The sequence below is a fragment of the Carcharhinus amblyrhynchos genome, chromosome 6, assembly GCF_965287045.1.
Source record: "Carcharhinus amblyrhynchos chromosome 6, sCarAmb.v2.hapA, whole genome shotgun sequence".
Lineage (NCBI taxonomy): Eukaryota > Metazoa > Chordata > Chondrichthyes > Carcharhiniformes > Carcharhinidae > Carcharhinus > Carcharhinus amblyrhynchos.
Genome location: NC_137329.1, coordinates 107,069,157 through 107,081,781, shown reverse-complemented (window position 1 = coordinate 107,081,781; position 12,625 = coordinate 107,069,157). Strand labels below are relative to the sequence as shown.

At 43.9% G+C, this 12,625-nt stretch overlaps 1 protein-coding gene across 1 annotated transcript in view; it reads left to right on the top strand.

The window, feature by feature from the left end:
* The first annotated feature begins 5,771 nt into the window (after positions 1-5,771).
* The window catches only part of lemd3 (LEM domain containing 3), a 54,718-nt gene continuing 47,864 nt past the window's right edge, over positions 5,772-12,625 (top strand). Inside the window, exon 1 of the mRNA XM_080191148.1 lies at positions 5,772-7,104. Within this exon, the coding sequence (XP_080047274.1) occupies positions 5,796-7,104 (1,309 nt within the window). The 5' untranslated portion in view covers positions 5,772-5,795. The remainder of the gene's footprint in view (positions 7,105-12,625) is intronic.

The window sequence follows — 12,625 nt, the reverse complement described above, 5'->3', positions numbered from 1 at the left end:
ATTTGACAAGTGTCACACAGGAAGTTTTTTATTAAGAAGATGGAAGTCTATGGAATCAAGGGGATTGTGTTGCTATGGATACAACATTGGCTCAGTAAAGAAGCAAAGGGTGGTGGTTGGATGTTTTTCAGACTAAGAAGTGGTTTGCAGTTGTGGTCCTCAAGGGTCAGTTACTCTTTTCCATTTTTACAAACAACTCAATCTCAGATTCAGCGAGGAGTCTTATAGAGTTTTCAGATGGTGCAATACTTGGCAAAGTGATGAGTGATAGTGATGAGGATAGTTATAAGGTTTCGGAATAATATAGACAGAATGGTGAAATGGGCAAAAGCATGGCAGATGGAGTTTAATGCAGCGAAGTGTGAAGTGTGAGGAAGACTACTTTGGAAAAATAATATACTAGACATGATATGGTTCTGAAATACATAGATGAGCAGAGACCTTGGTACCCTATACACAAATCCATAAATGTAAGAGGTCAAGTTGATAAGATAGTTAAAATGTTTCTGTGTTGCTGGAATTTATACATAGACCAATATGAAAACAAAGAGATCATGCTGGACCTTTATAAATCACTGATTAGATCTTAGTTGGAGTATTGTGGGCAATTCTGGGCACCACATTTTAGAAAAAATGTAACGGCCTTACAAAAGGTGCAGAGGGCATTTACTGAGGATGAGGGATGACATGGTGGGGAAAGAGTGGAAAAATTAGGACTGCTCTCCTTGGAACAGAGGAGGTTAAATATGTGACCAAATAGGTGTTTTCAAGATGATGGGATGTTTTGAGACAAATTATTCTCTCTAGCAAGTGGGTCAATAACCAGAGGTTGTAGATTCAAAATCATTGGCAAAAGATCTAAAGGAGAAATGGGAAGAAAGCTTTTCACTCAGAGCTGACAGCATCTGGAATGCTCTACCTCAAAGTATGGTGAAAACTGATTCCATAAATAATTTTAAAAGGAAGTTGGGTCAGGTACTTGAGGTTGAGGAACTTACAGGGTTGCAGACAAAAGGCGGGATGTGGGACTAAGCATGCCTGATTTTTCAAAGAGCGTGCACAACAAAAAAGGCATTCACTCTGTTCTAAGTTTCTATGATTCTATCAAGAAAATTCAGCAGCGTATAAATACTGTAGAAAAGTATTACTTTTTTTGTCCACGCCTTCATTTTTTAAAATCACTTAAACTATAACTTAGTTTTAAAGTTTCACTCTCAAAATGGAACTTGCACTTTCTAGCCAACCTGTTCAAAAGTGGCTATCACAGTAAAGGTTTGAAGGAAGTGTGTTTTTACATGCTAATATTTAAGTGTAAAATGACCATTCATAGAGAAGGAAAGGAGAGAATGCAGAATGTAGTGTTACAGTCATAGCTAGGGTGTAGAGAAAGATCAACTTAATGTGAAGAAGGTCCATTCAAAAGCAGCAGGGAAGAAGCTGTTCTTGATATTTTCATGTAAATTTCATCAAGATGGGCTGTCAAGAATCAACCAAAATGAAATTGCTGCTAGATCAAACAGTAATCTTGGGTATATATGTTAAAGAGCTTTACTTCATTTTTGTCTTGCCATGAAACATGGTGAATTGATTTAAATTCTGTGGGTTAGTGTTCAGATAATGTCGACAATGACTGCACACTGCAGAATAAAACCATTATTTCCTTCTGAGAAGTATTTCATTAACCAAGCCAGAAGATTTCAAAGCATCCAGTCTGGCTAGCTTGTCTGTTTACTCTAGTGAAGTAGTTCCAGATTGCTGTATTAAAATGGTTCAGTAACTTATTTATAGCACTACTTCCATAAGTATCTCTATCCACAAGTAACTTGTTTGATGGTTTAGAATTTGTTTGAAATGTGTATGGTGTAACCGATAATATTCATCTCTGAAGTGATTTGAAGTGCAATGGAACTCTTAAGCATTATCCTACAGAAATAAAAATTTTTACCTATGCTGTTTATTCAAAACTACTTTACATTTATTGTTGCGTTCCGGGGAGTGACTTTACTTATCAAAGTAGAATTTTCTTGTTGGGTATGAGGAAAATAGTCTGGAGTGAGCCCAAACTGTGATGAGAATCTTAAAGTTCACTTGAAGACTTTGTATCTTTGCAAAGACACTACTTAGTAGAGGACCAAGATGTTCCAAGCATAGGTAGGTCCCCATTTTTTTTTCCAGTTTGTAAAACGGTTATCAGTCAAGACAAAGTTAAGACCGTCATAACTGGTCTCATATTAATAAATATTTTGATTTAATTTTACAACTTTAGTCAAAGACGGAGCATCCACAACCATCTGAGGTAGAACATTCCAAAGTAACGTAATACTCTTTACTTGCTTAGATGAGTATACACAGAGGTTTGCCCTCATCCAGGATGTAGACAATTTCCAGCACTGAAATAAATCATTTGGTCTATTATGTCTACTTTAGCCATAAAAGAGTTATCCAATCTAATCCCATTTTCTAGCTCTTGATCTGTACCCTGTAGGTTATGGCACTTTCATTGCATTTAAAAGTACTTAGATATGCACTCAGGGTTTCCATTTCAACCACCCATTGAAGCAATCTGTTCTAGGCTCCTGCCATCCTCTGGCTGAAAAAATATCCCCTCTAATTATTTTGTCAATTACTTTGAATCAATAGCCGCTGGTTATTAACCCTCTGTTAAGGGAAATAGGTCCTCCCTGTACATTCTATTAGACACTGGCACCTCATAATTTTATACACTCAAGTTAAATTTATCGTCAGCCCCAATCCTAGCTGATTCAATTTTTCCTCATAGCTAACATGTTCCACTTCTAGCAACACCCTTGCACTCCTCTGCACTCACTCTAGTGTGATCATAACCTTCCTTTAATGAGATGACCAGAATTTTACATTGCATTCTAGCTGTGGACCAACTAGCATTTTATACAGCTGTAGCCCTTAAATTTATTAGCTGAGGTATAAAATAAAAGTATCCTGTATTCCTTCTTGGTCAACCTGTCCACCTGTCCTGCAACCTTCAAGGATGTACTCCAGGGCCTCTCTGTCTCTCTGTTCTTCTCAGCATACTACCACTTAATGTGCATTCTCTTGCCTTGTTTGCCCTCCCAGAATACCTTACCTCACAACTTTATGGATTGAAATCCATTTGCCACTTTTCTGCCCACATGATGAGTCCATTCGTATCTCCCTGCAGTCTACAGCTTTCTTCCTCACTATCAACCACACAGAAATTTTCAAGTAGCTAATGCATTGGCATCACATCCATCACTTTAAATGTCCATTCCTGCCACCACTGATACACTGTGGCTGCAATGTGTACTATCTTCCTAGATCGGTGGCAGGCAACCTACTGCTCAAGAACCAGATGAAGCCCATCTGGGTTCTGAGACATTTTACTGAGTGTTGCCCACATGCAGGGTTGCCAGATTCTGCTTCCATGTAGTCTTTTACGAACCAGTCTTACTGAAGTGATATACATGTTAAAAGCGAGGGCAAGAGAAGTGAGCTGCACACTGATTGCACACAACATTGACTGTGAGAGCCATGAGATCCCTCTGCATCTAAAGTGTAAATATTTACTTTGGTTTTGCCATTTGAAGTATTAATATAGAAATGATTAAAAATGTTCTATGACTCATGAAATATTTGGCATGTATTAAATGTGTTTAATCTAATTCATGGGTTCATGGTTAGTGAATAAGCCCGATTTCAATCTTGTGGCTCACTGAGATGAAGGAGGGCCAGTCATGCAGCCTACTCACTAGTCTAGGTTATTCATCACTGTTCTAAAACATGTACTGCAGCAACTCATCAAGGTTCCTTCGACGGCACATTCAAATCCGTGATCTGTGCCACTGAGAAGAACAAGGGCAGCAGGAGCATGTGAACGCCATCACCTGCAAGTTCCCCTTCAAGTCAGACAACATGCTGGCTTGAAAATATAATTGTCGTTCCTGATCACCTGATCTAAATCCTCAAACTTCTTAATAAACAGCACTGCGAGAGTGCCTACACGACACGGGGTGTTGTAGTTCCAGGATTCAAATTGCTACTTGGGGCAATAAATATCAGCCTTGTCAGCAACACTCAGCACAAGAATGAATGAAAATAAAAAATTCCCAGCTATTGATTACAAGACCATAAGATACAGGAGCAGAATTAGGCCATTCAGCCCATCGAGTCAACTCTGCCATTCAATCATGGCTCAACCCCATTCTCTCGCCTTTTACCCATAACCATTGATTCTCTAACCAATCAAACACTCAACCTATCTCTGTCTTAAATATACTCAATGACCTGGCCTCCACAGCTTTCTGTGGCAATGATTTCCACAGATTCACCACCCTCTGGCTGAAGAAATTCCTCCTCATCTCGGTTCGAAAGGGTTGTCCCTTTACTCTGAGGCCGAGCCTTCAGATCCTAGTCTCTCCTATGAATGGAAACATCTTCTCTACCTCCAGTCTATCCAGGCCTTTCAGTACACAGTAAATTTCAATGAGGTCCCCAGTTGATGGAAACATGTCCAAGCAGAAGAGTTGGTACCTGGGTAATGAGTTAATGGGGGTTATGGAGATTGGTAGCATTTCCCTTTTAAAACCTCTTTCCCCTCAACCTGTTTGCAGTTTCTCTGTCAATATGGGGAGGAGGACAATAGAAAGTTGGACATGTGCATGTGAAGAGTTCATAGAATCCCTACAGTGCAGAAGGAGGTCATTCAGCCCATCGAGTCTGCACCAACCACCTGGGCCCTATTCCTGTAATCCCATATATTTACCCTACCAATCCTCCTGACACTAGGATCAATTTCGTATGGCCAATCAACCTAACCTGCACACCTTTGGACCTGGTTGGTACCCGGTGATTGGGGTGATGGAGATTTTCCTTTTAAAGCCTCCTTTCCCTCAGCTTGTTTACAGTCTCTCTATTCCTGTGTATGGCTACCTGGGTATTGAGTTGGTTGGGGTGATGGAGATTGGTAGCATTTCCCTTTTAAAGCCTCTAGTTTACAGTCTCTACATGCGTGCGTGTGTGGGAGGAGGGGGACACAATGGAAAGTTGAACATGTCCAAATGGAAGACTTGGTACCCGGGTATTGAGTTGGTGGGGATAATGGAGATTTGTTGCATTTTCCTTTTAAAGCCCCCTTTCCCTCTGCAGTGTGGAGCCTCTATCTTTCTCTCTGGGAGTAGGGGACACAACGGAAAGTTGAACATGTCCAAGTGGAAGACATATGATACCTGGGTATTGAGATGATTTGATGTATTATTGTCAAATGTATTAACATAGTGAAAAGTATTGTTTCTTGCACGCTATACAGACAAAACATACCGTTCATAGAGAAGGAAATGAGAGAGTGCAGAATGTAGTGTTACAGTCATAGCTCGGGTATAGAGAAAGATCAACTTAATGCAAGGTAAATCCATTCAAAAGTCTGACAATGGAAAGTTGAACATGTCCAAGTGGAAGATTTGGTAGTTGGGTACTGAGTTGGCACCTGGGCATCAAGTTGGCACCTGGGGTACTGAGTTGGCACCTGGGTTTTGAGTTGGCAACTAGGTTTTGAGTTGGTACCTGGGTACTGAGTTGGCAACTCGGTATTGAGTTGACACCTGGGTACTGAATCGGTACCTGGATATTGAGTTGGTGGGGGTGATGGAGATTGGTAGCATTTCCCTTTTAAAACACCCCACCGCCCCCCCCCCCCCCCCCCGCCCCAGAAGGGTGCAGCCTCCCTGACTCTGAGGGGAGGGGCGCGGCGGCGGCGGACAGGCCGACGTCAGTTCCGGCAGCCTCAGGCCTCGCGCGGTAAGATGGCGGCGCCGTTAACGGACGCGGAGTTGTTTTCCGAATTGAAGCGGTTGGGTTTGGTGCCGGGCCCGGTGACCGAGAGGACGCGCCCCGTCTACCTCAAGAAACTCAAGAAGCTGCGCGAGGAGCGCGGCGCGCGGCCCAAGACCAGGAACGGCGGCGGCGGCGGAGGAGGCGGCGGGGGGACAGGCCCGGGTCTGGGCCTCGGCGGCGGCGCCACCACCACTACTCCTCCCGGTACTAAGCTGCTGGGCTTTAGCTCGGACGAGTCGGACGCCGAGGCCAACAGCAGGAGGCAAGCCGGCAAGAGGGCGAGCCGCACGGATAAAGCCGCGAGCGACTTCCCCCGCCCGCGGCCTAGTCACAGCAAAGGGAGGAGCACGCCTCAGAGAATGGTGAACAGTAACAGCGGCGGTGGAAGCGGAGTGGCGGCTTCTTCTCCGGCCGGCAGAAGTAATTCCAGCCCCTGGTGGAGGCCGAACCTGGGCGGCGGCGGCGCCCAACAGGCGCCGGGGGAAGAGGAGCAGTCTCCGGGAACTGAGTTGTTGCTGAACAACAACAACAGTAGCAGCGGCGGCAGTCGAGTCTCCTACATCCGCGACGGCAATTACTCCGATTCCGAGGATGAGCGCGAAGAGAGAGGCCGGAGGCCCAACTCCCGGCGGAGCCAGTCCAAGAAATTGCCGGCCACGCCGGCCACCCTCAACAGTCACAACCCAGCGGCGATGGCGGAGGAGAGCGGCGCCGGCAGGAGAGGCGGCGCCAGGCGGATCCACGACGTCGCCGGCGGTCCTTACTGTCTAGACACCAGGAGAGACCAACTAGAGGAGGAGGAGGAGGAGGATGATCAGAGGGAGAAAGACGCCACAGCGGAGCCCACCATGTTATTGCGGTGCCGCAATTCCTCCACCAAAAAGATTGGTCCAGGAGTCCTGGCAGGGGAGAGAGAGAGTCTTTATCAGAGTAGCACGAGAAACAATAATCACGTCGGCACCATAAGTCCATCCATTCACAACAGCAATTTTATCACCGGTCGAAGTGGCCCCTCGTCCTCCCTCCTGATCAATGCCAATCACTCAAACCACACAGGCAGCAACCACATTTACAGTACTTACAATCGCAAAGGCTCCAGAGAGCCTGAGGAGGAACTGCTACAGCAGTTTAAAAGGGAGGGGGGTTCGGCCACCGGTGGATTCAGTGCACACTACCTATCCATGTTTCTTTTGACTGCTGCATGTCTGTTTTTCATCATATTGGGACTTACCTATATAAGAATGAGGGGTTCAGGAGGAACAGAAGGAGTTCTTAAAGGTGAGTGATGCAACGAAAGGGTCTGAGTTTCTATAGTGGTAACTGCAGAACGCCAGACTCTAACCTCAATCTGTTCAGAAAAGTTGTTTGTCTGCCTTTTAGGCATATAGAAAGAGCATAGTAGGTATGGATGCCATTTGATTATGGTGAGCTAGTTCTAATCATTGCACTAGGTAGTTTGTAACCCTAATTAAAACAATAAGTTCAAGGCACAAGCATGTTTAATTTTGCATACCTAGATGGGAGTAGTTAAATGTATTAGTTAAATTTTTTGCAAGGTATGGTCTGACATTTCATTCACATTTTTTAAAAATAATTAAATTTGCAATGTTAAACTATTCTCTCAAGCAGGGCTGATTAAAATTTCGCCCACAAATTTACTGGACATGGAGGGTTGGGGGTGCGGAGTGCCGGGGCAAGAGACAGGCTCCCTGGGACCAATATGGTATTGGTAGGGCCTCATTTTAAAAACTGATTTGAAAAATTTTAGTATTCTGCAGAAAACAATATTTCTGCTAAGACCGTGCACGGGAATGTATAGCAGCCTGGAAGGTATCGAGCAGGTACTGTTCTGGGTTAAATACCATGTGTGTCCAGCCATGCAAACAAACTTAAAAGGTACCATACATTGAAAAAAAAACTGGCCGCATAGAACAGAAATGTTATAGGGAACAGGGAGCGAGAAATTTCAAAGCATAAGGCCTTAGCAACTGAAAGAACAGCCACCTTTGAGTGATTATAACTGGAAATGTTCAAGAGGCCAGAATTAGATGAGTGGAGTTATCCAAGGGCTGATAAGGAGATAGGGAGAGGCAAGACCACGCAAGGATCTGAAAATACGAAGCATTCTTAAACCCTGGGTCAATGTAGGTCAGCAAACACGGGTGATGAAAGAGAGTTGCTGTGAATCAGGACAGTTTTTGGTGATCTGAAGTTTAGAGGGGCGAACATGAATGATTGGTCTGAAGTCCATTAAAATAGTCAGCATGGATGAGTTTTAGCATGTGAAATGAGGTGGGATTGGCACAGGGCAATGTTACAAAGATGAAAGTAGACAGCTTTAATGATGCCATGGATATGCAGTTAGGTGCTTATCTCCAAGTTAAAATGAGTGCTGTCTACTTAGGTGTGTGGGTTAGGTTATTTGGTGATGCAAAATTGTCCCTTGTTAATATGCAAAGGTACAGGGATAGGGCCCGGTGGGATTGTTGTCAGGTGCAGGCTCAGTTGGCCAAATGCAGCCTCCACCACCGTATGGATCCTGTGATTCTACGGTTCAGCCTTAGACAGTGAAATGGATGGAGTCAGTCAGTGGGAATGGAGTTCGTGGCAGGGATCCAAAACAATGGCTTTGCTTGTCCCAGTATTTAATTAGAGGACATTGCTGCTCATCCAGTACTGGCTGTCAAGCAGTCTGATAATTTGAAGACAATAGTGGGATTGAGGGAGAGGTGGAATTTGGTACCTTACTCCAGTTTCTACTTTGCTTTGATACCATTCATTCTCGTGACCAGGATTGAATGAGACTAATAAAATTTCACCACTTATGAGTTGTCTGAATCTTTTATTAAAATGGCAAGAGAAACAGATACAGTAACAAAACTGGCAGGGCAGCTTGGAAGCATACAGAGACAAGTCAGATGTAGAAGTATAGGAAGGAGAAATAGTCAAATGGGGACAAAATAATCCCATTATCAGAGTGCCAGTTATATCAGTTCTAGGGCTCAAGCACCACCTTTTGTTATTGTATCACTTCGGATTCCTATTACATAACACCTAGTATTTTCTGTCTGCTGGCCTTATGGGGGGGTGCGGGGGGCAGTCTAGTCCATTCAACATTCTGGGTATACAAGCAATTTCTCTTCGGCATTGTTAAGAGCAACTTCCATATAGTTTGCTGTTAATTTAGCAAACACCCAGATGCTTCACAGGAGAGTAAACATACAAAAGAAAATGGTATCAAGCCAAAGGAAGAGATTTTAGGTCAAGCTTGGTTCAAGATGCAGGTTTTGCCAAAGGGGCAGAAATGGATGAGTTGTCCAGGGAGGGAATTTCAGGGCTTAAAGTTTAAACAGCTGAAAGTATTGTCATCAATAATGAGGTGAAGGGATACACAAACCAGGAATTGGAGGCAACCAAGTTGAAGAGAGCTCAGACCAAGACTGAGTTTGAATACGATTTCAAAACAGATTTTAGTGAACTAGGAACTGAGGTAAATCATCAAAATGTACAAAATTGAGGAACCTGGATAGAAAGGAGTCAGGGGTATAGATTTAAGGAGATTGGCAGAAGGATTAGAGGAGTGCGAAGGAAAATGTTTTCAACCAGAGGATGGTGGGGGGTCTGAAACTCAGGCCCAAAGGGTTCCAGGGACAGAAAACCTCATCTCATTTTAAATTGTACTTGGATGTGCACCTTAAGTCCCTTAACTTCTGGGATTACAGACTAAATGCAGTGTGTTTTTTTATTTTCAGCTGGCACAGAAGTAATTAGCCAAGTGGCCTCTGTGTGTTACAAACCTTGTGATTCTATAAGGAATAAAGTGATTCGTGATCAAGACTTGGTATGAGACAGGACACAGGCAAAGTCAAAGGTTTATAGAAAAATAGGAAGCCAGTCAGGAAAGTGTTGGAATCTTGGGCTCTTGAAGGATAAGAGTTTTACCAACAAATAGTCAGAGGCAGGGATGGACAGATGACATGCTTTGAAGGTGGAGGTAGTAGTCTTTGCGATTCTAACGACATGGGTTGGAAGGCGGAGTCAGGTGGGACATCAAGATTTCAGAGGCAACAACCAGGGAGAACAGATCTGTGACAAGGGCCAACAACAGTTAACCTGACAGCACAGAGACAGCAGATGGAAATCTTTGTTTAATTCGTTCATGGGATGTGGGTGTCTCTGGCCAGGCTTGCATTTATTGCCCATCTCCAATTGCCCTTGAGAAGGTGGCGATGAGCTGCCTTCTTGAACTGCTTCAAGTGTCGGTGCATCCACATGGCTGTTGGGGAGGGAGTGCCAGGATTTTGACCCATCAATAGTGAAGGAATGACGATATATTTCCAAGTCAGGATGGTATGTGTCTTGGAGGGGAACTTGAGGTGGTGGTATTCCCTGGCACCTGCTACCTTGGTCTTTCTAGATGGGTAGTGATCATTTGAAAGGTGCTGTCTAAGGACCTTGGTGAGCTCCTGCAATGCATATTGTAGATTGTACACACTGGTGCCTTTGTGCGTCAGTAATAGAGTGGCTGTTGTTGGAGTACCAATCAGGTGGACTGCTTTGCCCTGGATGTTGTCAAAGTTCTTGATGTTGTTGGAGCTAAACATCCAGGCAAGTGGAGAGTATTCTGTTACACTCTCGTGCTTTGTAGATATAGTGATCAGACTTTATGGAGTTAAGAGGCAACTTACTCACCACAAGATTCCTTGCTTCTGACCTATTCTTGTTGCCACAGTATTTATACAGCTAATCCAGTTCAATGTCAAGGGGTAATGTTGACTCTTGTTGGAGGTGGTCATTGCCTGACACTTCTGTGACATGGATGTTACTTGCCACTTGTCAGCCCAAGCCTGGATATTGTCCAGATGCAGATTTGCACATGGACTGCTTCAATATCTGACCAGTTACAAATGGTGCTGTACGTTGTGTAATCATCAGCAAACATCCCCACTTCTGACTTTAGAATGGAAGGAAGGTCTTTAATGAGGTGGCTGAAGATGGTTGGGCCTTGGATATTACCCTGAGGAACTCCCATAGTGATGTCCTGGGACTAAAATGATTGATTCTCTTGCTATAGACTCCAACCCTCTCTCTGCCAGTTGCCTGAAGCTGAATCAGACTGTTTGCAATCCTGGTGTTATACTGGACCTGACCTTCCAGTTGCATATCCATGTAACAGGATCACCTGTTCCCACTTCTGTAACACCACACAATTCCAATTCTGGCTCCCTGACATAGCAGCTGCTAAAGCCTTTTTCATAGAAACCCTTCAGTGCAGAAAGAGGCCATTTGGCCCATCGAGTCTGCACCAACCACAATCCCACCCAGACCCTACCCCCTTATCCCTACATATTTACCCATATATGGGCAGCACAGTGGTTAGCGCTGCTGCTTCACAGCTCCAGGGTCCTGGGTTCGATTCCTAGCTTGGGTCACTGTCTGTAGAGTTTGCATATTCTCCTAGTGTCTGCATGGGTTTCCTTCAGGTACTCCTGTTTCCTCCCACAGTCCAAAGATGTGCAGGTTAGTTGTTTGGCCATGTGAAGAGATTGCCACTTAGTGATCAGGGATGTGTAGGTTAGAGGGACTGGTGGGTATAATGTGTAGGGGTATGGGGGTAGGGTCTGGGTGGGATTGTTTGGTGCAGATTCGATGGACTGAAGGGCCTTTTTCTGCACCGTAGGGTTCTATGATTCTTACTAATCCCTCTAACCTACGCATCTCAGGACACTAAGGGGCAGTTTTAGCATGGCCAGTCAACCTAACCAGCATGCACATCTTTGGACTGTGGGAGTAAACCGGAGCACCTGGAGGAAACCCATGTAGACAAGAGGAGAATGTGCAAACTCCACACAGACAGTGACATAAGCCTGGAATCAAATCAGGACCCTGGAGCTGTGAAGCAGCAGTGCTACTGTGTCGCCCCTTTCGTTACCTCTAGACTGACTGTTCAAACACACTCGTGGCTGGCCTCCCTAGTTTTGCCCTCCATAAAGGTCATTTCAAAATTGTCCTGGTCACTAATGTACAACAAATCCTGTTCACCATTTTCCCTTTGCCTGTTGATCTACAGATTAAGTAATACCTAGTTTTTAAATCCTCCATGCCCACCTGTTCCAATCACTGTTACTTTCTCCAGCCATATTCTAGCCTGTTTAACAATCCCAATTTTAATCATTCCACAGTTACTGCTGAGCCTTCAGCTGCCAAGGCCTGACACTCTGGAGCTACCTCTTGAATGCCCGTTTACACTTCTTTTGCGATGCTCCATAAAGCCTATAGCCAAATTCAACCTGGGTCCATTTTTTTTGATAATGCTTGGAAAGCATCTTAGAACATTGTGTAAAGTACATATGCAAGATGTAACCCAATAATTGTAGAAAGCTTCCCCAAATTGGGGATCTTGTTTCTCTATTTTGTTTTTAGATAAACAGTTTTGCTGTATTTGTCCATTACTGTAGTCACAGAAAGCAAATATTGGTGGTACAAGTTGTAAACCCATTTTATCAGACGATGTGTGTTAATGATGGTCATCAACCTCTGGCACCAAAGATTAACTATTATGTGTGGAGCCTTGTTCTTTTAGAGTTTGAACTTCTTGGGAAGCTATTTAAATTTTAATAAGTCTTAACTTTTCTTTCCCTCTCAACTCATCAGCATTGACACTGAATTCGCCCTTTTGGATTCATAGTCCATGCTAGCTTTATTTTCCAATCCTTAAATTCCATTGGTTAAGGAATTAACATTTTGGATAGGATATTTCAACAGAAATACTGGAGTTTTCCGTCGTGTCATGGCAAGT